A 23,305-nucleotide genomic window follows, 5' to 3' on the forward strand; every position below is an offset into this window, starting at 1 on the left:
CCCCCTCCCCTCCACCCTTCCCTGCCTTCCCTCTGAGGTTTGACAGTCTGATCAATGTTTCTTTTCTATTTTATGTAGCTACAAGAAAATTTAAAATTCTATATGTGTGTGTATATATATATACATAACACTGTGAAGTTGAGCTATAATTAGGCCAACTTTTGTGAGTTAGCGGCATCAGGAACAGATTAAGCCCAAAAGTTTTAGACTTGGAAGAAATTTTTGTCCCATTATCTAATGACCTTAAACTCCTGAGATGTTAAGGAATACATTCAAGTTCACAGCGTGGAGTCTGTAGCAAAATTTACCAACTTCTAGCTCAGTGCTCTTCACAGTAAAGTGTATTCCTGGGAATCTTTACCTCTCTCTACTTTTCCAATATTAGTTTTTATTGTCACTTATCACTTAAACAGCTGCCCCATGTAAAAGTTTACTGGATTTTTGTTACATTGATAAGCTAGAAAAATTAGTATATGCTTGGAAATTCAACAGAAGTGCATAACAACAAAATCTGGAGGCACATGTCAGCTATGGAAACTCTTTGTAGTACTTGTTATATTTTCCGTAGGACAGAAGAATGTAATCCAAAGCAACAAGGTTGTTTTCTTGTTAGATCAATAGCATAATGTTTAAATTTGACCTTTTCAAACAAAAGTACACTTGGGTATTATGAAACTATTGCCTTTTCTGATAAGGGTTATTATACTTCTTTCACCTTAAGCTATTTTATAGCTACAAATTCCTCCTTGGGTTTTCCAATAACAGTCAGTATTCCTAATATAATAAAAGGATAAATAAGTCTGTAAGAGAAGATACTTTTAATTTTTTTCTATCCTATGCACATATAATAGATAGACAAGGAATATATAGCTGATATATCACATGGTTAATTTTTAAGACATGTGTCTGTTAAATGTTTGATATAGTTTTACTAGGAATAATTTTCTTTATAATATCTACTGTATTGAAAACTATATTAAATTCATCCCTTTTAAAAAATCAACAACCAAGCACTTATGTTATCAAGTAAACATGAGTCTGCAACGTATTGTTATGAAATGTTGGATATTCTTATTTCAGATAATACTCCTATTACCAATAATATCCTTGAAATTGCCTTCCAAGTCATTTGTAATCAAACAATAAGGGTAACAATGATTCTCCTGCTGCTGCTACTGATAATAGTAATAGCAGCTACCATTTATATGATGCCTACGCTCTGTCAGACACTGTTCAAGGCTTTATGCATATTAACTGATTAAATAACCAATATCATTGCTTTATTAACACGTCACTTTTAATCAAGCACAGTGTACTGAGACAATTTTTTTCTTTACTCACCAAATTTCATTATCAATGAATTTTATCCTTTTCTAAAAATAAAATAAATCCATTGTAAATTTGCAAATTGGAAGATATTTAAGGCTGGAGTTCATAGTAAAATTATCATAGGTCTTAGAAGAAACAAACAAACAAAATAAAACAAAACTCTAAAGGTTAAGACTTGGATCCCCCATTTTCTAATATGATTTTGGGCTTTAACACTTTTTTGAAAGGGCTACAGTTAGCTCATATTGAACCTCTGAGTGGTTTAGACAATAAGCATTCTCCTTCACTCCCCACAGAAACTCATAATTTCTTACTTTTAATATTTCATATCCTTCTTTTAATGTAATATACACTCATCTTTTCAAATCCTTTAGAAGAAACCCCCTGAATTCTGAGACTATGTAATATCAAAGCCTAGCACAGCATCTGGTACAGAGTAAGTGCTCAGTAATATTTTTGCTGAACAAAATGGGATAGATGGACAAATGAACAAATACATAAATGTGCCATTATAGATCTCAAGTGGGGGTTTTAATTTAAGACATTATTTTAGGTTCAGCCAACAGCATTAGCAATTTGCCTGCCTCATCTATAACTTTGGGTAATTAAATAACTAAAGAAAAGGTCAGGCTAACTAATGATAAATGTATTGTCACATGAAGTTAAATCTTACTATCACGCCTTACAGAATCATTTCCCAAAATGTGGCCTGAGAAATAAGTAATTCCAAAATTAGTTGAAAGGGGTTATTTGCTTAAAGAAAATATTTCAGCTTAAATTTGTTCAATCCAGTGTTGACAAAGCATTTATTACCTTACAACTCTAAACTAAAGGAAAATCCAAAGTTAATATCTTTATCCTCTGAATAAACTTTCCTAAATTGCCTTTAGATATTTCTGGATATCTTTGAATTTGAATGAAAATATCTAGGGATTTAAATTTCATGATGACATTTTCAATTTCATGATGAAATTGTCTATAAAATAAATATAAGTATAATCCCAAGGCTTGTTGCCTCAGACCCCACTTTTCACATTGACGTGGAGGATCAATCTATAATGTGTTTGATGACTTGTACCTGCTGTGCTTGACTGATGCTTTTGGAGGTCATTTTGTGCAATTACTGAATCATTATAAAAACAAATTACTTGTTAAATATATTTGTAATGTCAACAGAATTTACAAAACACTGAATTTTGTTTATTGTACACCAAATTAATCCATTATCGTTTGTTATGTGCTTATCGTTAGGTGATATAACAAAACTGCCCTCACTAGAGGCTTATGTGAGTAAAACTATCAGATATATCATAAACAAATGAATACTAATTGGAACAATATTGGATCACCATGAAGTACTACCTTTAAACAATGCAATTTCTGTACTCTACCCAATGTACTTTAAATGCAAGAAATTTATACAATTACAGACTAAAAAGTGTACTCATGAATTTATTACATTATAATAATTTAAAATACTTGACAGAAACCACATTAACTGAAAATGCTAAGCCAAAGTTAGTTGGCATAATAAAGATAGCAAATATTATAGACTTATGCATATTTGAAAAAGCAAAATGCAGCTATAAAAGCAGGTTGAACATTATTAAATCAATCTATAATAATAAGCATAATATGCTAATCAGACCAGACATCCTTCCAGATGACCTTCTGGACAAAGCCGGGGCTGCAAGAGAAGCCAGAGTCCTGGGTGCCTGCCGGTGGCCAGAGGGAAGCCTGGGTCCCGGGTACCAGAGGGAAGCCGGTGCCAGCAGCCAGGAGAAGGAAGACCTACTCTTGCATGAATTTTGTGCATCGGGCCCCTAGTATGTAATATATTTTAGGCTTATTTAGGAAAGATAATATAAATATTTCCTCAAGGAGATCAATTTCTCACTCAATAAATAGGCAAGCTATTTAAAAAGTTTTAAACATGTATTTCTCAATCCTATTAATTTCGACACTGTGGATTTCCTCATTCTTTGAATCCCTTGGATTACTCTGTTTTGGGAGCGTTCTTATACAACTCTGACTGACAATTACATTGTTTAAGTCCTACCCAGATATTAGTCCTGAGAGTCATGCTATGATGAGAGAGATCGTGAATTTGAAAAAGTTTCCTTTTCAACTCAAGAGACAAGTCTGGAAGACTTTATAAAAAGCCACGATTAGTGAAAACTCAGGACACGTAAAAGAAAGGCTCTCCCATAATCTAATAGAATAAAAAACCCTAAGCTGTCCCTTTGTGTAAAAATGTTCATGGAGGATAGAGTAAGAAAGACTACAAATATCTATATGGATTTGTTAAATTCCATTTGCTAAAGGAATTAGTTCTGAAATCTTACAATATGGACTCAGGGAAAATGTAAGCCCCTTAAAGACACACCTACATTCAGCAGAACACCAGAGTAATAGGTGGCCAGCAAGTTGGTAGTCTTAACTGTGCCGAACGGTGAGTGTTGGGTGTCAGATAGGTATAAGTAAGTTAAAGATCTAGGACCCTGCTACAGGGCTATTATCATAAGAGAAAAGGAAAATGTGGATTGAAGAGTTTTCGTTAAACTGGAGATGGAAGACCCAGCAAAAATTGTCATGGAATAGAATCAGAAAGATAGTAAGCGGACCTTGCAAAGAGAGCACAGCACAAGCTGCCTTGAGGACACCCGCCGTAAATGCAGGGTCCTCGGCTACAAAGAGGTGACCTCGCCACTGAAGTCAGCTGATGTTAATAAGCACAAGAGTTTACATGCGGACCAGTCAGTTACATCCTGCCACCACTAGTGCTCAGCAGACATCACTTGTCTTAGATAAAGCTTTATTTAAAAAGGAAGAAGGCAGTGATCTGAACCTTAAACATTTGAACGTTTACCCAAGGATGCTGAGTTAACACTAAAGAGACTGTCCTAAAAGAGATTGGCTAATTTTATGTTTATTCTATCATCAGCAGGAATACGTGAGCCAAATTAAAATGTTGCTGCATAGTGATTTTTCCCCCAGTCTTGCAGTTAAGTGCTACATTTTAAACTTACTACATGTTTCAGAAGATACTGTCCATATTACAACTGGATATTTTATAGATTATTTCCCATTCACAGTAGTTGCTCTATTTGAAGATGGCAATCTAAATCACAGTAATTTTACTAAACTATTTCTGGAACCTCATGAATTTCATATGATTGAAATATAAGGTTAATATAATTTGCCTTTCATTTTTTAAGGTATATCAATAAAAGGTTCACATATATATGGATTGAACACTAATTTAAGAAAGAATATTTCTCAAACACTAAACAATTTTTAAACACTAAAAATTTTATAAAGAAATAAAACACTGGCTGAAGAATACTTAGCAAAGCAAGCACTAAAGACCTTTTAAAAAAATAACAATCATGATATTTTTCCCTTTTGCCTATTAGCTCTTGTCACTCTCCTATCAATGAAGATTGATTCAGTTCCTTAAAAAAGACAAAATCTTGTAACAGATATCCATCTACTCCTTAATATTCTGATTTCCATGACTATTTCATAAGCATATACATTAACTTATTTTATACTTTCCTGCTGTACTTTTCTCAGAAATCCATTATCATCTGATTTTAAGCAATCCTCTTTATCAGAATCTGAATTTAATTTTTCCAAGTGTAACTTTTTCTAATGAATGTCCTTCATGGGTAGTCTCTGTTTTCATGCATAACATTAACTCATAACCAGAATAAAAAGGACTATAAAACAGACAGCATAAAGGAAATAACAACATTTCTAATATTCTACTTTATTTCTAAATCTCATTTTATATATATTTATCTATGTATGCATATATTACTTATATGTATATCTATAAAGTGTAAAACTATATTCCAACTCTAAATATAGTCTTGTGGCTTTTTAATTCATAAGTATTAAAATGTATAGCAAGATAAAGTATTTTACTAGAAATTAGTTTGAATAGAGTTAAGCAAATAAGTCACCAGCATTGTGTTTCTGATATAAAACCCTTAGCTCTGTTTGCCAGGTTATGTTGCAGTGGAATTTCTATTTCAGGAAAACTTGTAATTAAATGACAATTTGCCAGTTTACTGTCAAGCACACCCACAATTTATGAACAGAAGTGTGAAATGGAAGAAATAAATTATAAGGATTGGAATGAAGAAATAAGTCTAGTTAGCTATGGAAGATTTTCATGCAATCATTATTATCATCTAACTAGAAGCCCAGTGCAGAAATTCATGCATGGGTGGGGACCCACCGGCCTGGCTGGCGATTTGGGCCGATTGGGCCAATGGATGCTGGCCGGCTGTGGAAGGGACTATGGGAGGTTGGTCGGCTGCAAGAGGTTGGCTGTGGGAGTGCACTGACCACCAGGGGGCAGCTCCTGCATTGAGCATCTGCCCCCTTGTGGTCAGTGCATTGTTATAGCAACCAGTCAACCAGTTGTAATGGTCACTTAGGCTTTTATATATATAGATGTGGTTAAAGGCATTAAATTTTATATTGGCATGACTATAAAATATACACTTGCACCCCAGAAAATAATGCTATTAGGAGTTTTTAATGGGTATTTTAGACCAATGTTTACTTATACAGACAATTTGACTACTAAATATGTTATTTTCATTATCTCTGATGGTTATACTATTTAAGATGATAAATCCCATTGACTAGACAGGTATATAAAGCAAGGAGTAAAAAGAAGTTTCTTATTTTTAACTAGAAAAGGAAAGGAAAGGAAAGGAAAGGAAAGGAAAGGAAAGGGTAGAAAATCCAGGTAAAAGTAATTATTTTGAATTGAGAGCGATTTGAAGAAAATTTATGTAAATAATAATAATAATCAGAAGAAAATAAAACAAAGTACAGATTAGAAATTATTCTCAAACACTGAACGCCAATGAAACTCACCTTCCTATTCTGTCAAAACACAGTAAATAAAAATAGCTTACTGCACAAACTTAAAATAATGCAGTTTGTCTATGTATGAAAGGAGATTTTTTGAGTTAAGGATTCAATAGAGTTTATGAATTTTCCCACAGCATGTACTCACTAAAAATTAAATAATAAATACTACAATATGAAAACATACATATCCGTACAGAATTCTTGAATTGTGCTGGCAAAGCCCTGTTCACTGACTTTACCGGAAAAGCAGTCTATTTGCCCATGCCCAACATTCCCATGACAGTGAACTACACCTACATTATCTGAACCCAAAGTTTTGATCTTCACTATTTACTTTTTCACCACCAACCTTGAAATCAAAAACATGATACACTGACAGTTATCAAATTAGAGGAGGGGTTTTATAATTAGAATGGTGGAATATGACTTGCAATCTTTTATTAACAATCCTATGTAATAAAGAGGTAATATGCAAATTGACCATCATGCCCTCACACAAGATGGCCGAACCCATGTGGGCACAAGATGGCTGGCAGGGGAGGGCAGTTGTGGGAGATCAGGCCAGCAGGAGAGGGCAGTTAGGGGAAACCAGGCAAGCATGGGAGGGCAGTTGTGGGGGACCAGGCCTGCAGGGGAGGGCTGTTGTGGGGGACCAGGCCTGAAGAGGAGGGCAGTTGGGGGACCAGGCCTGTAGGGGAGGGCCGTTGTGGGGAACCAGACCTGCAGGGGAGGGCAGTTTGGGTGACCAAGCATGCAGGGGATGGCAGTTGAGGGGGACCAGGCCAGCAGGGGAGAGCAGATGGGGGTGATCGGGCCAGCAAGGGAGGGCAGCTGGGGGCAACCTGGTTGGCAGGGGAGGGCAGCTGGGGGGGCACCAGCCCGGCAGGGGAGGGTAATTGGGACAATCACGCCAGCAGGGGTGCAGTTAGGCGTCGATCAGGCTGGCAGGGGACTGGTTAAGTGGTGATCAGGCTGGCAGGCAAAAGCGATTGGGGGCAATCAGGCAGGCCACCAGGAGGGCGGTTGGGAGTCAGCAGTCCCGGATTGTGAGAGGGATGTATGACTGCCGATTTAGGCCCGATCCCACAGGGACATCCCCCAAGGGGTTCCAGATTGGAGAGGGTGCAGGCTGGGCTGAGGGACCCCACCCCCAGTTCACGAATTTCATGCACCGGGCCTCTAGTGGATATATAAAGGTACAAAAAAAACTGATGTCTAAACAAAATTAGAAAAAACATATATAATTAAAGAGGTTGCTTTAATGCTGTGCTCTGGGCTATAAGTGTGATTTTAAAAATTCACTTATACAAATGAAACTGCTTCTCATGTTTACTTTAGAAAATAAATCTTAGTTTAAATGAGTTCTAAGTTGAAAAGTGCTTTTTCTCTAGAAAATATGGGCTGCCTCATTTGTGATAGTGAGAAATATAAAAGCCAGTGTTTTCCCTTTTTAATTGTTTACTGAATTTAAATTTTATGTTTGATCATAATTTTAAATATGTTATACCTCCTGGTTGAAAAGTGTGTTTCTCACCATTCCAAATGGTTGATTACCTCTTTCCACTGAAGTGTATTTATTCACTGCATGCCCAACTTTCACTATTAGAAATCTTAATATCTTTTGCTTTACACAACAACAGTATCTGGCTATTGTGAATATTTCCATTGATGGGGAAACTAAAGCTCAGACAACTCAAGCAGCAATTAGTAACTTCATAATTTAACCCTCATTTTCTGACTCCAAATCCTACTCTTTTTATTACTCTATGCAGAATCCCCAATAATCTTATTTACCTTTGTTCAGTAACTGTGTACATAAATTTGTCAAAACATTTCAAATGTTTTGGGATCGGGCCTGAACCGGCAGTTGTACATCCCTCTCACAATCCGGGACTGCTGGCTCCCAACCGCTCTCCTGCTTGCCAGCCTGATCACCACTTAACCAGTCCCCTGCCAGCCTGATCGACGACTAACTGTGCCCCTAAATTATTTTCATATAAATTATGTACATCTAAAATGCCAAGGGCCTCTGTGTAACTGAGGGTAATGGCAGTGTATTTTCAATACAATTTGAAAATTTGGTCCACTAAATATGTTTTCTTGCCAAAAAATACACAGGTGATACCAAAATTACTATAACTCCTTTGAGAACAAATATAAAATATTTTATTCATAAATATAAAATGGTCCATATAATTATTAATGTATCTTTGTTACATTGAAAATATCTCCAAAATATTAACCTGCATAAGAAGAATCACATGAATAGTATGAGAAAAACCTCTAAAAATCAAAATGAGGATCAACTATAAATTGATTTAGAAGACTTAATCTATAATATAGAAATAGTAATATATTTAGACATTTGGAATTAATTATATAAAAAAATATCTACTGGCATTTAGGAACTCGTAGTAATGTACAGTGAATTTTCATTGTATTTTATAAGACCAGAGGTTAAGTAGAAATGCTATAAGGAAACCTAAGCTCCAGTAAAGCACTAAATATTGAAAATAATTGATAAATCAATACTAATTGCTGATTAAAAAATTGATTTATTAAGAAACTGTTACATGGAGACTTGGTTGTGACTACTGTATAGTATGTTCCACAAATTTTCTACCTTGAATTGGTTTTAATTTGACTGTAATTTAGATACCACTGAAATTAAATGGTAGCATGGGAGGATCTAAAATGCATGATCACCACTTCATGCTGGGGCATGCATTTCAACATGTCAGAATTATTATTTTCATAGCTATTTAAGATAGTTTGTTTATCAATACAAATTTATTTTATTTTTGTTTTAAGAATTACTTATCCAACTGAATTTATGTTGGGTAGGTAAAATATTATTTGGAGATAATACAATTAGAAAGTCAAGCCTGAATCAGGAAAGGCTTAAAAGGACACAATACAAAGGTGTATTTTTATGTAATAAAACTTTTTTGATCTTATTACAAAATCATTGCTTTTTTCTGTTAGGCCACTTTATTTCCTCTATATTGGGTAGATATAGATTATATCCAAAATTACCTCATTTTAAACTCTTTTCCCTGCCGGAAATAGAAATAATTCATACCCCATAAAACACTTCCTTACTATTTTACTTCAGTCAATTCACTGATGTGCTATTTTTCAATGATGAAACAAGTGAGGCAATACCAGGAAATAAAACTGAACCCTGAAAGTACTATAAAACTCAATTTAAGATCAGCAAGTAGAATATTAAAAATAATAATTAAATACACAAATCTACTCGCAGCTTTGCACTGCTGTCTTTTAATGCAAAATAACCCCATCTGCAGATACTAGTTTCATGAACTATACAGCATAAAACAAATTAGGTACCATTTTATTTTTGAGAGAGAGATCTGGTTTTCTTGCAACAAAAAAATACATTTATATTTAAATACAAAGTAAGTGTTATTTTATTTATATTAGGATAAAGAAGAGGAGCCGTCTTAAAGGTTCAGTGACCACATGAGTCAAAGATGACGAGTCTTGCATTTCTGCAGTGCCATCTGCCTTAACTCAGGGCAGTGGGGAATCAGAGCCATAAAAATATGTGGTTGGAAAACTCAAGGGAATGGGTCAACCTAGAGAAAAAGAGGCTCCACAACAATTACTTCTTTTCAATAAAAAAAGCCCTCTGATTTCTGAAGTGCACAGGCACTTTTGAGACTAAAATAGGAAACTCAAAGTATTGTTCACTATTAAAAGTGACATTAGATTAAAAGGGTAAGATTCAAGTTACTATGATTTTAATGGTTATTTTTAATAAGATATAAAAATAAAATATCTATGAATATTTAATTTTTAATTTTAAAATACAGTGTTCTAAGGTGAGTAATATATTCTGAGAAATGTTAATAAAATGTATAGCATTAAGAGCACATTTGCATTCATGCTTCTATTTGAATTAACTACATTAGAAATAGAAATTACAGATTTTTTATAGTGAATTTTATGTAAAACCTCTACTTTCAAGTTACTTTCTTAGTGAATTTTATTACAGTGATAGCAAGTGCACTATTATAAGGGTCAAGATACTATCACATTAATGTGTTGCTATTACTGTGAAAAACTTCATTGTTAGGACTCTAAAGAGAGGATGCTGGTCCTCAAAATATAAATTGGTTGCTGAAATTTGTATTCCAGAAAATAATATGTGGTCTCATACTGTTTTAGATATTAATTATAAGCTGGCTAAAGTCACCATATTAAGTTTTCAAAGCACTTAAGTCTGAAGACTACTGAACGGAAATCATTAAATAAAACAAACAGATAAATGGAAAAATGTAACTGTGGCAGTGCTCACCATTCCCTGAACAGTAGCTGATACACTCCTGAGAATGAAATGAATTATTTACAGAATAGTCTGAGGATCAAGTACACTAAGCCCATAGTATTACTAAACACTGCAGAAGCTGCAGTTTCATTAGTACTCCATCTTCATAACAATCTTATCCTAAACAGAGTGTTTTCAAGTGAATGCATCAAATATTATATCCTACTTATTCAAAAGTATACCCCTTCATGTAAATTTTAGGTAATAAACCCCCAAAAAAGGTTTATTAAACTAGCAATAGCAGACACACTGTATATGAAAAAGAGTTTCAATTTATGAAAAGACTATTTACAACTGCAGGTCTTTTGCAGTGTTGTGTGATGCAGAGTTAGGTAGAATGTCCAATTGCTGGAGCACTTCATGAAAGTAAAATATAACATCTGTCACATATGACCTTTAGAGGTCATAATACCCTTTATTCTAAACATTGTGCTATGAAAATCAACTGTTATACTGTCATTTAGTTATGATCACATCACTGCCATAGCAAGACAATGTCCATTTTTGCTTATTCAAGTTACCACTTGTTAATGCTAAAGATATTTTGCTTCTATCACAAAATGCAGTTGTGTATACCAAAAACATTCTACACATCAAAGGAGGCAGAAGTATTCATCAAATATACCTTGATACGGAGCACTAAATCCACGATATCTGTGATTGCTGTCTGTAACAAAATGCAGTCTGAGCCAGTTTTTGTTGCTGATAATTGGTGGTGGTATATTCATTCCAGATAACCTGAATTATGGAAGACAACAACAAAAACATTTAAAAAGCCTTGCAGCACTAAACAATTTTACTGAGTTGGGACCCCTCCCGAATTTATATACATGTATACAATATCCATGAATCTGCATCAACTTTTTTATGAAAAATGAAACAGTTGTTTTAGGTATAGAAAAGTCAATCATAAAACAGTGAAATTCCAAACACCCATTGTTCCAATTATGTTGCATACATTTATAAATTCAACAGTAACCTACATATGATTTTTGATTCACCCAAATTGACTGCATATGTAATAATAAATATAACGGAAACTGAGCTTAATGGTGCTGCTCATTGTGGTCCCTATGTTTGTATTGATATAGTATAGTTACAAAACAGAAAGACTTCAAAGCAGTAGATATACTTTTTTCTACCTAATATATTCTCACTATTTCACATTTGATGACAAACTTTACAATTTAATTTCATAGGATAGAACTATTTTAATGTAATTTCACAATACTATAATTTTTATTATTAAAATTCCCTATAATGCACCGAAGGTCTGCTCCAATTGACAGACAGAAAACATGGCATTTTGGGTTTATACTTAGGGTGTCCCAAAAATGCATATACACACTTTGAATAATTATAAAGGCAGTATTTTTTTAAATGCATTTCATTTTCAAAATGGAGCTATCAGCTGTTACAATATGTGTATACATTTTTGAGACACCCTGTATTTAGTCTCTGCATAGCTAGTCATAAAGAAAACATTTCATAATCTCTTTAAAACAAGGCACTTAAAGCAAGATCTTGAAACTATGGGAATTTTAGACTGAAGTGTTCTAATAACAAGTATGTGATGTATCTTTTCCATTCTTCAAAGCTGTGTGTGTGTGTGTGTGTGTGTGTGTGTGTGTGTGGTGATTACAACTCTTTTCCCTTACCTTATAATGAATGATCATGAGCTAAGTCATGGACACATGAAACCACCTTTTGTTGTATAATTGTACTCATGGGTATAGAGGATGGGCTTGGAAACATACTATATAACCCAATTTTCTTGCATTCTAACATGAACAAGCTGGGTTTTATTCCAGACATTTCTCATTTCTCTTCCTTCTTTGGAATGCATCTTTAACTTTTCTCTATCAATGCTCTATTTTCTATTTTATAGTGGTGTTTCTATTTATTGTTCAAGCTGGGTGGTATTTCATATTTGAATTTAGTAAATATATGTAATTCACTTGCAGAAGTTTAAAACTCAAGTTATAAAATTTCACTTCATTGCTTTCAGAAAATATCCAAGTTATGTTTACTTCTGTTTGCTTGTTGGTTGGTTCAGTTTAAATAGCAACACAGTTTTAAACATTTGGATTTGATATAATTTTATTTTCCATAGAGTAGCACAGTTCATGCCAGATTTTGATGTACAATGTTTCTCTTCAATTCCCTGATTTGATAAGCAAAAATATCCATTCACAAAATTTTAAATTATTTTTGACAGGCTGTACACATTTCTAAATATAATGAGTACAGAGTTTGGAGAGAGGTCCTTAGAAGATCCAATAAATGAGAAGGAACTCAACAAGGACATCAAGAAAAGTGAGAAAAGAAAGAAGATTAAAAGAACAATAAAAGTGATAAATGCCCATGTATCCCAGGGACATCAAAGATAATTTCACCAACAAAGTGTAGTTAAGACTAGTAATAGCTACTAAGGCATGATAGGTTGGAGCCTAAATTTACCTTCAGAAATTGACAAAGGAGGAACTGAAGATATTAGAACTGCAGTAGCTGGGGTATAATGTCCATGAGGTGGATCAGATAATGGCAGGTTAACAGGGGTGGAATTAAGAAGATATTCCTGATACCTTCAGTGCTTCAGGTCATGAAGCCAATTGGTGGATAAGCCAGTACACTGAACTAGAAAGCAACTGTGCCACAGCACCCCTCTACTGCAGACAAGAAAAGCATCTTCACTGGTTCTAAAGCAGTCATATGGACTTTCCAAATTGTAGTCACCTACTATTTAAACAAAACTTACACAATATGACTTTATGGTTTATGTAGAACTCTAGTAAATGAATCTACTTATCCTTGTACCATATTTTACATATTATCAGAGGAGATCTTGAAAATGGAAGATGGAAAATATATGCCACCTAGAAAGATTCAATTAAACTAATTATTTTAAAGAATCCTATATAATGAAAGCCTAATATGCTAAGTGTCCGGTCATCCAGTCATCCGTTCAACCAATCAAAGTGTAATATGCTAATGGTATGCTAAGGCCACTCAACTGCTTGCTATGACGTGCACTGACCACCAGGGGACAGACAGTTGACTGGTTGACCAGTTACTATGATGTGCACTGACCACCAGGGGGCAAACGTTAAACACAGGAGCTGCCCCCAGCCCACAGGCCAGCCAAGGCGGGTGCCGGTGGGGGACCCCCCCCAATCGCCCCGCTGGTTGCCCCACAGAGGGAGGCAACTGGCGACAATGGTGGGGGGTGGGGATGGCAAGCAGGTGGAGCCAGGGAAGCCAAGGCGGGTGCCAGTGGGGGCCCATTTGCCCTGTCAGTTGCTCCACAGATTGGCTCTGATCATTGGCTAGGCCTAGGGACCCTACCCATGTGCAAATTTCATGCACTGGGCCCCTAGTTAATTTATAAAAGACTAAAGGAGGTATTTCTTTTTTTTTTTTTTAATATATTTTTTTATTGATTTTTTATAGAGAGGAAGGGAGAGAGACAGAGAGCTAGAAACATCGATGAGAGAGAAACATCGATCAGCCGCCTCCTGCACATCTCCCACTGGGGATGTGCCCGCAACCCAGGCACATGCCCTTGACCGGAATCGAACCCGGGACCCCTCAGTCCGCAGGCCGACACTCCATCCACTGAGCCAAACCGGTTTCGGCTAAAGGAGGTATTTCTTAAATATAACTAATTGTTATCTCTATGTCAAATCACTATGGTCATTTGAAGGCAAGCAGTTATGTGTGCATTCTCATATAAAGTCAGTAAGAATCAACACTTGATAAAGAAGAGATTAGGTATATTCAATAATTATTTATGGATCACTTACTATATGGCAAATGTTATGCTAAATAAGCATTGGAAATAGAGTAGTACCAAGACAGATCAATCCATGATTTTACAAAGTGAAAATACAGAAGAAAACATAAGTAAATGACTGATATAAATTCAGATGGTAGTAAATGATGTACTAAATAAATAAATAAGAGTAACATGTTCAAGAATGTCTAGAAATAGCAAACGTCCCAATTGATTATACTCAAAGCAGCCATACTCATGATTATGTCTTAGATTACTAATCTGGCTTTTAGAAGAATTAAGACAAAGAAAATTATGATAATTAAAAATGGTATAAATTTGTAACCTATTTGTATCGAAGAAGAATTCAAAACGTGTCTTTTGAGTACTAATTGTAAATTAACCTAATAACTTAATAAGGACATTGAATTTCACTGAATATTTAATGTATAAATACTGAAAATCATATAGTACAACTTTCCATAATTAATATTGGAATAAATTGTTTCTATTTATATAATTTTTCTTCAGAAATAACTAAATCATAATTTTTTAAAAATAGCTGCAATATTTTATTTTATAGATAGTCCTTAAGTGTAAGAAACCTAAGAGAACCAACAGTCTTTACCATTTTTAAAAAGTCCCTAAAATTATTCTGACCTTATCCTATGGATCATAATTCTCTTGTCAGATCCCTATTGCTATCACGGGTTGATTTCTGATTCTCAACTTTCTCAAAACCGCACTTGTAACAACAAGTGTCATGTCTGGTGCCTCTAACATTTATTTTTTTAATCTTTCCAGTTCTCCTGCTCTCCCCTAATTTTACTTCTTTCTCTTCCTCTTTCACTCTCTCACTCTCTAGTCCCCTATTTTACTTCATTTTATCTCCTTCTTCCTGTGGCAATTAGATAAGATGCATTCCTCACAGGCTGTTTTCCAAGATTCTGTTAGATTAATTGCCCTATATTGAACTATAATTAGTTGCTAAAATGCATTCCTTCATTTAACTCGGGGTCTTTTTTATATATTCCTCTTTGAGACTGAGTAAATATAATATTTTGTACCTTTATTTACTTTACCCTTAAGCATTCTCAGAGAAGCCAGCCTTAAAGTTTCAAGGTTAAGCTAATCTCCTTCTCTGTCCTCAGAGAGCACTTATCACATCATTTATATTCTATATAGTAGTAAGTTTTCTATCAACATTACTTTAAAGGTAGGTTATTAAATCCCTGGTGCTGCACGGAATGATTGACACATAGTATGTGTACACTGATATTATTTATCAAGAAATAAATTAGCCCAACTGGTGTGGCTCAGTGGTTGAGTATTGACCTATGAGCCAGGAGGGCACAGTTTGCTTTCGGGTCAGGGCACATGCCGGGTATGTGCTTTAATACAAAATTTCATAAATTTAACAAGCATTCTCCCACTTCCATGTTTTGCCATAAAATAACATGCAATGAAATTATTTTATAGAACTCTAAGAAACCACTACCTGTATTTATTTCTTCATTTCTAAAAAAGAAGGTATTTCATAGTTGCAAGAAAATACAGCATCTTAAAATAGTCAAAAAGAAAAATAATTTTATATTATGTTCTGCAGCATAAGTGGGAAATTTATTATTAGCAACAAAATTAATCCATTTCTTGGATGACATTACAAGCACTAATATCCCATGCTATGTAATCATGAATACTCTTGTGTGGAGTGTACTGATATACACATGACCAGGCTGAGCTTTTATGTCACAGATGACTGTGTTCTTGGTTAAATATGCAAAAAGTCAGTGACTGAAGAACAGACAATCCTATGTGGTTTTAACAAAAGCATTAAGAAGCTAAGCACTGTGTTATGCTATCCAACTATTGTGAAACCAGATGTTATAAAATATTTGCAAAGCAAATGAGAGAAGTGGCTATACTAAATTTCCTTTCTTTTTCTCCTCCACTTCCACCCACATGCCCTCCCCTCCCCCCAGTTAACACCATCTATACTTCCACTCTGGTTTTCTAGTTACCCCCCCCCCCATGATCTACCTATCACATATTCTCTTATAAAAACTGCCTGCTGCAGAGAAATGTTTTCCTTTATATAAACACATGCTTAAGAAAATACTCTTATATTTTAGATAAATACGTGTGTATTCACCTACCAAAATTTAATGAAAATAAAAAATAAAAAGTGAATAATCCTCTAACCATTTCAAAATTAAAAAGCAGGCAAAATATCTCCAGATCCAGGTGTTTTTAAAAGAGAAATCTACTAATCAGATAAAAAAATTAACAATTTTATCCATTCTTTTCCAGAAAAAAGAAGATAAAGAAACACTTCTGAACTCATTTTGTGAGTTATTACTCTAATAATAAAACCAAAAAAAAATCAGTACAAAAACAAACAAAAAACTACATACCAATATCTCTCATTACCTTAGCTTTAAAAATCCTAAATAAAGTATTGGCAAATAAAATTCAGCAACATATAAAATAATTGTATGTCAGGACCTAGTGAGATTTATTTAAATTATATAAGGCTCATTCAACATTTGAAAATCAATCAATGTAATCCATCATATAGAAAAAAATTTAAGTGATCAAATCAATGGGCACAGAAAAAGCATTTGTCAAAATCCAACACCCATTCATGCTAAAGACTTTCAGCAAATTAGGAATAGAGGGAACATCCTCAAGTTGATAAAGAGATATTAAAAAATCCTACAACTAACATCCAACTTCATATTAAATAATGGTTTTGATTAAGATCAGGAATATGGCACATCATTCTTATTAAGCATTGTACTGGGAGTTCCAGTGAGTACAATAAGAAAATAAAATAAATATACATTAAACAGAAATAAACTATTCTGATTTGAAGATGAAATGATTATTTAAGATGAAAATAGAAGCAATCTACAAAATAAACTCCTAGAACTAGTAAGTGTATTCAGCCAGGTAGTATATGCACAGCCCATGGACACACACAATAGTGTGATCAAGGCCTGGGGTGTGTCAGGGGCTGGGTGGAAGAGGAAAGTTGAGGGAAAATATGGGACATCTAGAATAATGTCAACAATGAAAAATAAACTTAGAAAAAGGAAATAAAATACTCTAATTTCTTATGGAGATTTTTGCTTTATCAAGCCTTATTTTCCAATATATAATAGAATTACTACTTTGTTTCATTGATTCCATCTGTTTTCATGTGTACTAACAATACTGTTTTAATGACTGCATCTCTGTATTTCCATGTTCATGGCTAGTACAAAGATCCATCCTCCTTATTTAATTTTTGAAAAGTTTTAGTTATGTCCACCTGTATTTGTTTCCAAACTTGTTATCAAGTTTCTAAAAAATAATTTTGAAGTTCTGAATAGACTAGTATACTCACTTGGAAAGAACAAACTGGATAATGGTTAAAAATAGTTAACAACTAGCACAGCAGAAATACAAATCAATTAAAAAAGACAAGAAGAGTATTGGCCTTTTTTACTTTATTAAATTTTTTATTTTTAATATTTTTATTCATTTCAGAGAGGAAGGGCGAGGGAGTGAGAGACAGAAACAGCAATGATGACAGAGAATCACTGGTTGGCTGCCTCCTGCATGCCCCACACTGGGGAATGATCCCGCAACTCAGACATATGCCCTGACTGGGAATCGAACCATGACCTCCTGGTTCAGAGATTAATGCTCAACCACTGAACCACACCAACTGGGCCAATTTTAGTTTTTTTAAGGAAACTCCACACTTTTTTTTCCAGAATGGCTACACTAATCTGCATTTTCACTAACAGTGCATCAAAGTTCTCTGTTCTCCACATCCTTGCCAACACTTGCTGTTTGTTGATTTATTGATGATAACTATTCTAACAGGTGTGAGGTGATATCTCATCTGGGTTCTAATTTGCATTTCTCTGATGATTAGTGACATTGAGCATCTTTTCATATGTCTATTAGCCATCTGTATGTCCTCTTTTGAGAAGTATGTATTCAGGTCCTTTCCCCATTTTTAATTAGATTATTTGTTTTATTGGTATTGAGTTGTTATAAATTCTTTATAACTTTTGGTAATTAATCTTTATCAGATGTATCATTGCTAATAAGTTCTCCCATTCAGTGAGTTGTCTTTTTATTTTGTTGATGGCTTCTTTTGCTGTGCAAAAGCTTTTTAGTTTGAGGTAGTCCATTTGTTTATTTTATTTATTTTCTTTCCCTTCCCCAAGAAAATACTAGTATATCAGAAAAAAATATTGCTATGAGAAATGTCTGAGATTTACTGCCTATATTTTCTTCTAGGATTTTTATAGTTTTGTGACTTATATTTAAGTCTTTAATCCATTTTTAGTTTATTCTTGCATATGGTGAAAGGGGGTGGAATTGTCTTCTGGACCAGTAATTCCACTCTGGCAATATACCCAAATAAGCCTGATACACTAAACAGAAATAATATATGCGCCCCTATGTTCATTACAGTATTTGCAATAGCCAATATTGGAATCAGCCTAAGTGCCAATCAATACATGAGTGGACAAAAAATAACAACAAAGAAAAAAAGCTTTGGAATATTATAGGCCATAAAAAAGATCTTACCCTTTGCCATAGCATGGATGGACCTGGAGAGTATTATACTAATTGAAATAAACCAGTCAGAGAAAGACAAATACCAAGTGATTTCACTTATAAGTGGAATCTAATGAAAAAAATAAATTTAAAAAAATACAATTATAGATACAGACTGACAGCTGTCAGAGGGGATGGGCATTGGGGAATGGGTAAAAAAGTACAGGGATTAAGAAAAAAAATACACAGACTGCCAGAGGTAAAGGGGGTGGGGAGATATAGAAGAGGGCAAGGGTAGATATGGTGCAAAAAGAGACTTGGCTTTGGTAGTGAGTGCACAATGCAGTATGCAGATGATGTTATAGAGTTGTACATTTGTAACCTACATGGTTTTATTAACCAAGTAGAGGCCCAGTACACAAAATTTGTGCACTAAGGGGGGGGGTGTCCCTCAGCCCAGCCTGCACCCTCTCCAATCTGGGGCCCCTCGGGGGATGTGCAACTGCCCAGTCGGACATCGCTCTCACAATCCAGGACTGCTGACTCCTAACCACTCACCTGCCTATCTGCCTACCTGGTTGCCCCTAACCACTTCTGCCTGCCAGCCTGATCACCCCCTAACCCAGCCATGGGCAAACTACTGCCCGCGGGTTTGAAATGAATAAAACTATTGAAATAAAAGACCGTACCCTTTTATGTAATGATGTTTACTTTGAATTTATATTAGTTCACACAAACACTCCATCCATGCTTTTGTTACGGCCCTCTGGTCCAGTTTAAGAAGCCATTGTGGCCCTCGAGTCAAAAAGTTTGCCCACCCCTGCCCTAACCACTCCCCTGCTGGCCTGATCACCCCCAACTGCCCTCCCCTGCTTGCCCAATCGCCTCCAACGGCCCTCCTCTGCTGGCCCGATCGCTCCCAACTGCCCTCCTCTGCAGGCCCGATTGCCCCCAACTGCCCTCCTCTGCTGGCCTTGTCATCCCCAACTGCCCTCCCCTGCAAGCCTGGTCCTTCCCAAATGCCCTCCCCAGCAGGCCTGGTCACCCACACTGCCCTCCCCTGTAGGCTTGGATGCCCCCAACTGCCCTCCCCTGCAGGCCTGGTCATCCCAAACTGCCCTCCGCTGCCAGCCATCTTGTGACAACATAGGGGTGGCCATCTCGTGATGACGTGAGACGACCATCTTGTGATGGCGGGAGGGCGTGAGGGTCAATTTGTATAGTACCTCATCATATAGGATATCACCCAATTAAAGTCAATATAACAAAGTATCAGTCTGATGCTGTTATCTCTGTCTTCTTTGATATCTCTCAATGATATATCTTTGTCTAGTTTGATATATCCCTAGTTTCCGCACAGCTCCTTCACATTTCTTTTTAGAATAACTCCTCTTTATTTTACACTTTAAAGAGTTTGCTATTTTTGCTTTCATATATTCTAAAAGCTTGTTACTTCTAATAAATTTTGTATATTTATTTTGTCATTTCCTTGCAGACTCTTACAAATTCTAAGTGTTCTTTACTTAATTCCTTTTATGTGTCTCTTCCTTTTAAATTAAAAACAACTTCAATTTCACATTTTATTTCTTTAACAAGAACTTGTGGACCAATGTTCAATACCATATACACTTTTAAATTGAAATATAGGATACAAGTGGAGCTGGGAACTTTTCATTGAATAAAAAAGATGAAAAAGTGCTAACGGAAAATATTACAGACCTTAACATTGCTTCTCCTAATCCAGCCTCTAGCTGAATGAAGGAAGCCAATCTCTACAATGTCCTTCAATCCAGCGATTTGGAAATATTATATAACCTTCACATCTGAATCATGTCAGAATCTTATCATCAAGTTTATTTACTGTTACTTTATAAATATTGTCATTCTGAACCAACAGTATTTAGCCCAGATACTCAACATATATGACCAAAGTTGTGACAAGAACTTACTACTTAGTTTTACTGTCTCCAGATAAAATTTTCCTCACTTTATCTTATGCATTGCCAATGTAGTATTCTTTTTTTAAAATATATTTTATTGATTTTTTACAGAGAGGAAGGGAGAGGGATAGAGAGTTAGAAACATCGATGAAAGAGAAATATCGATCAGCTGCCTCCTGCATACCTCCTACTGGGGATGTGCCTGCAACCAAGGTACATGCCCTTGACCAGAATCGAACCTGGGGCCCTTCAGTCCGCAGGCCGATGTTCTATCCACTGAGCCAAACAGGTTAGGACAGCCAATATAGTATTCTGTATTAAAAACCTAAACTGTGACATCAATCCCTTGCTTAAGTATTCAGTGATACTCAAACACATACAGAATAGTTCACCATTCAACATAAACATCCAGTGTTCTACAAGATCAGACATACTTAAACCTCAGTTTCTCAATTTCTTCCCCTTCGTACCTTGTTCTTGCTATAATAACTGGCACTTTCATGAACATGATATTTCCTCTTCCTGGTTTCTGTGTCTCTCCTCTACCCTAAAATGGCTACCTCAACATAATAAAAGCCTTATATGACAAACCAACAGCCAACATCGTACTCAATGGGCAAAAACTAAAACCATTTCACTTAAGAACAGAATGAGACAGGGATGCCCACTTTCACCACTCGTGTTCAACATAGTTCTTGTAAGTGCTAGCCATAGGATTTAGACAAGTAGAAGAAATAAAAGGTATCCAAATTGGAAAAGAAAACATAAAACTGTTGCAGATGACATGAGTCTGTACATAAAAAAAAACAACCCTAAAGGCTCCATCAAAAAATTATTAGACTTAATAAATGAATTCGGCAATGTAGCAGGTTACAAAATTAACGCCAAGAAATAGATGGCAGTTTTATACACCAATAGTGAACTTACAGAAAGAGAGACTAAAAAACAATCCCATTTACCATCTCACCAAAAATATTAGACAACCTGGGAATAAACTTAACTAAGGAAGTAAAAGGCCTGTACTCAGAAGACTACAGGACACTGAAAAAAAAAGAAAAGAGAGATAGAGGAAGACATAAACAGATGGAAGAACATACCGTGTTCATGGATTGGTAGAATCAACATCATTAAAATGTCCATACTGCCCAAAGCAATCTATAGATTCAATGTACTCCCCATTGAAATACCAACGGCATATTTCACAGACCTTGAACAAACTCTCCAAAAATTCATCTGGAATAAAAAAGACCCCAAATAGCTGCAGCAAACCTGAGAAACAAGAACAAAGTAGGAGGGATCTCAATACCAAATATCAAGCTCTATTACAAATCCACTGTTCTCAAAACTGCCTGGTACTGGCACAAGAACAGACATATAGATCAATGGAATAGAATAGAAAACCCAGAAATCGACCCAAACCACTATGCTCAATTAATATTTGACAAAGGAGACAAGAACATACAATGGAGTCAAGACAGTCTCTTCAATAAATGGTGCTGGGGAAATTGGACAAATACATGCAAAAAAATGAAACTAGACCACCAACTCACACCATACACAAAAATAAACTCAAAATGAATAAAGGACTTAAACATAAGATGGAAAAACCATAAAAATGTTAGAGGAATCCACAGGCAGCAAAATCTCAGACATATGCCAAAGCAATTTCTTCATTGATACAGCTCCTAGGGCAATGGAACTAAAGAGAAAATAAACAAATGGAACTACATAAAAGTAAAAAGCTTCTGCACAGCAAAAGAAACCACCAACAAAACAAGAAACCCCACTGCGTGGGAAAACATATTTGCCAATGTTATCACCAATAAGGGTTTCTAACATTTCATACAACTTAACAAAAGAAAGATAAACAACTCAATCAAAAAATGGGCAACAAACCTAAACAGATATTTTTGAAAGAGGACATAAGGAAGGCCAAGAGACATATGAAAACATGCTCAAAGTCACTAATCATCTGAGAGATGCAAATCAAAACGACAATGCAGTACCATCTCACACCTGTCAGAATGGCTATCATCAACAAATCAACAAATGACAAGCGCTGGTGAGGATGCGGAGAAAAAGGAACCCTCGTGCATTGATCAGACCATCAAACCTCAGATGGAAGGCAGGGGAGAGTGGGGGAAGTGGGAGAGATCAACCAAAGGATTTGTATGTATGCATATAAGCCTAACCAATGGTCACAGACACCAGGGTGGGTGAGGGCATGAGAGGGGTGATAAGGACACATATGTAATAACTTAATTAATAAAGAAAAAAAACGCTTAAGAAGTAAATGAATAAAATGGCTAGTTTTTAGAGACTCAGTTTATACATCATCATTTTCAAAAATCCATCATTCTGTGTTAATTGCTTTTCTTCAGAGCTCCCACAATACCCTCACTATCTTTTGATAATAACATTTATTACATTGTATAGAAAATTTTAGACTGGGAAATTATT

General features: G+C 35.3%; 1 protein-coding gene across 3 annotated transcripts in view; it reads right to left on the reverse strand.

Annotated features, from left to right (window-relative positions):
* Nucleotides 1-23,305, reverse strand: part of CSMD3 (CUB and Sushi multiple domains 3) — an 872,847-nt gene that overhangs the window by 585,426 nt on the left and 264,116 nt on the right. For all 3 annotated transcript variants that reach the window (XM_036338167.1, XM_036338166.1, XM_036338165.1), the window contains exon 6: nt 11,199-11,311. In XM_036338167.1, coding sequence (XP_036194060.1) covers nt 11,199-11,311 — 113 coding nt within the window. The remainder of the gene's footprint in view (nt 1-11,198; nt 11,312-23,305) is intronic.

The sequence above is a fragment of the Myotis myotis genome, unplaced genomic scaffold (genome assembly GCF_014108235.1).
Source record: "Myotis myotis isolate mMyoMyo1 unplaced genomic scaffold, mMyoMyo1.p scaffold_m19_p_16, whole genome shotgun sequence".
Taxonomy (NCBI): Eukaryota; Metazoa; Chordata; class Mammalia; order Chiroptera; family Vespertilionidae; genus Myotis; species Myotis myotis.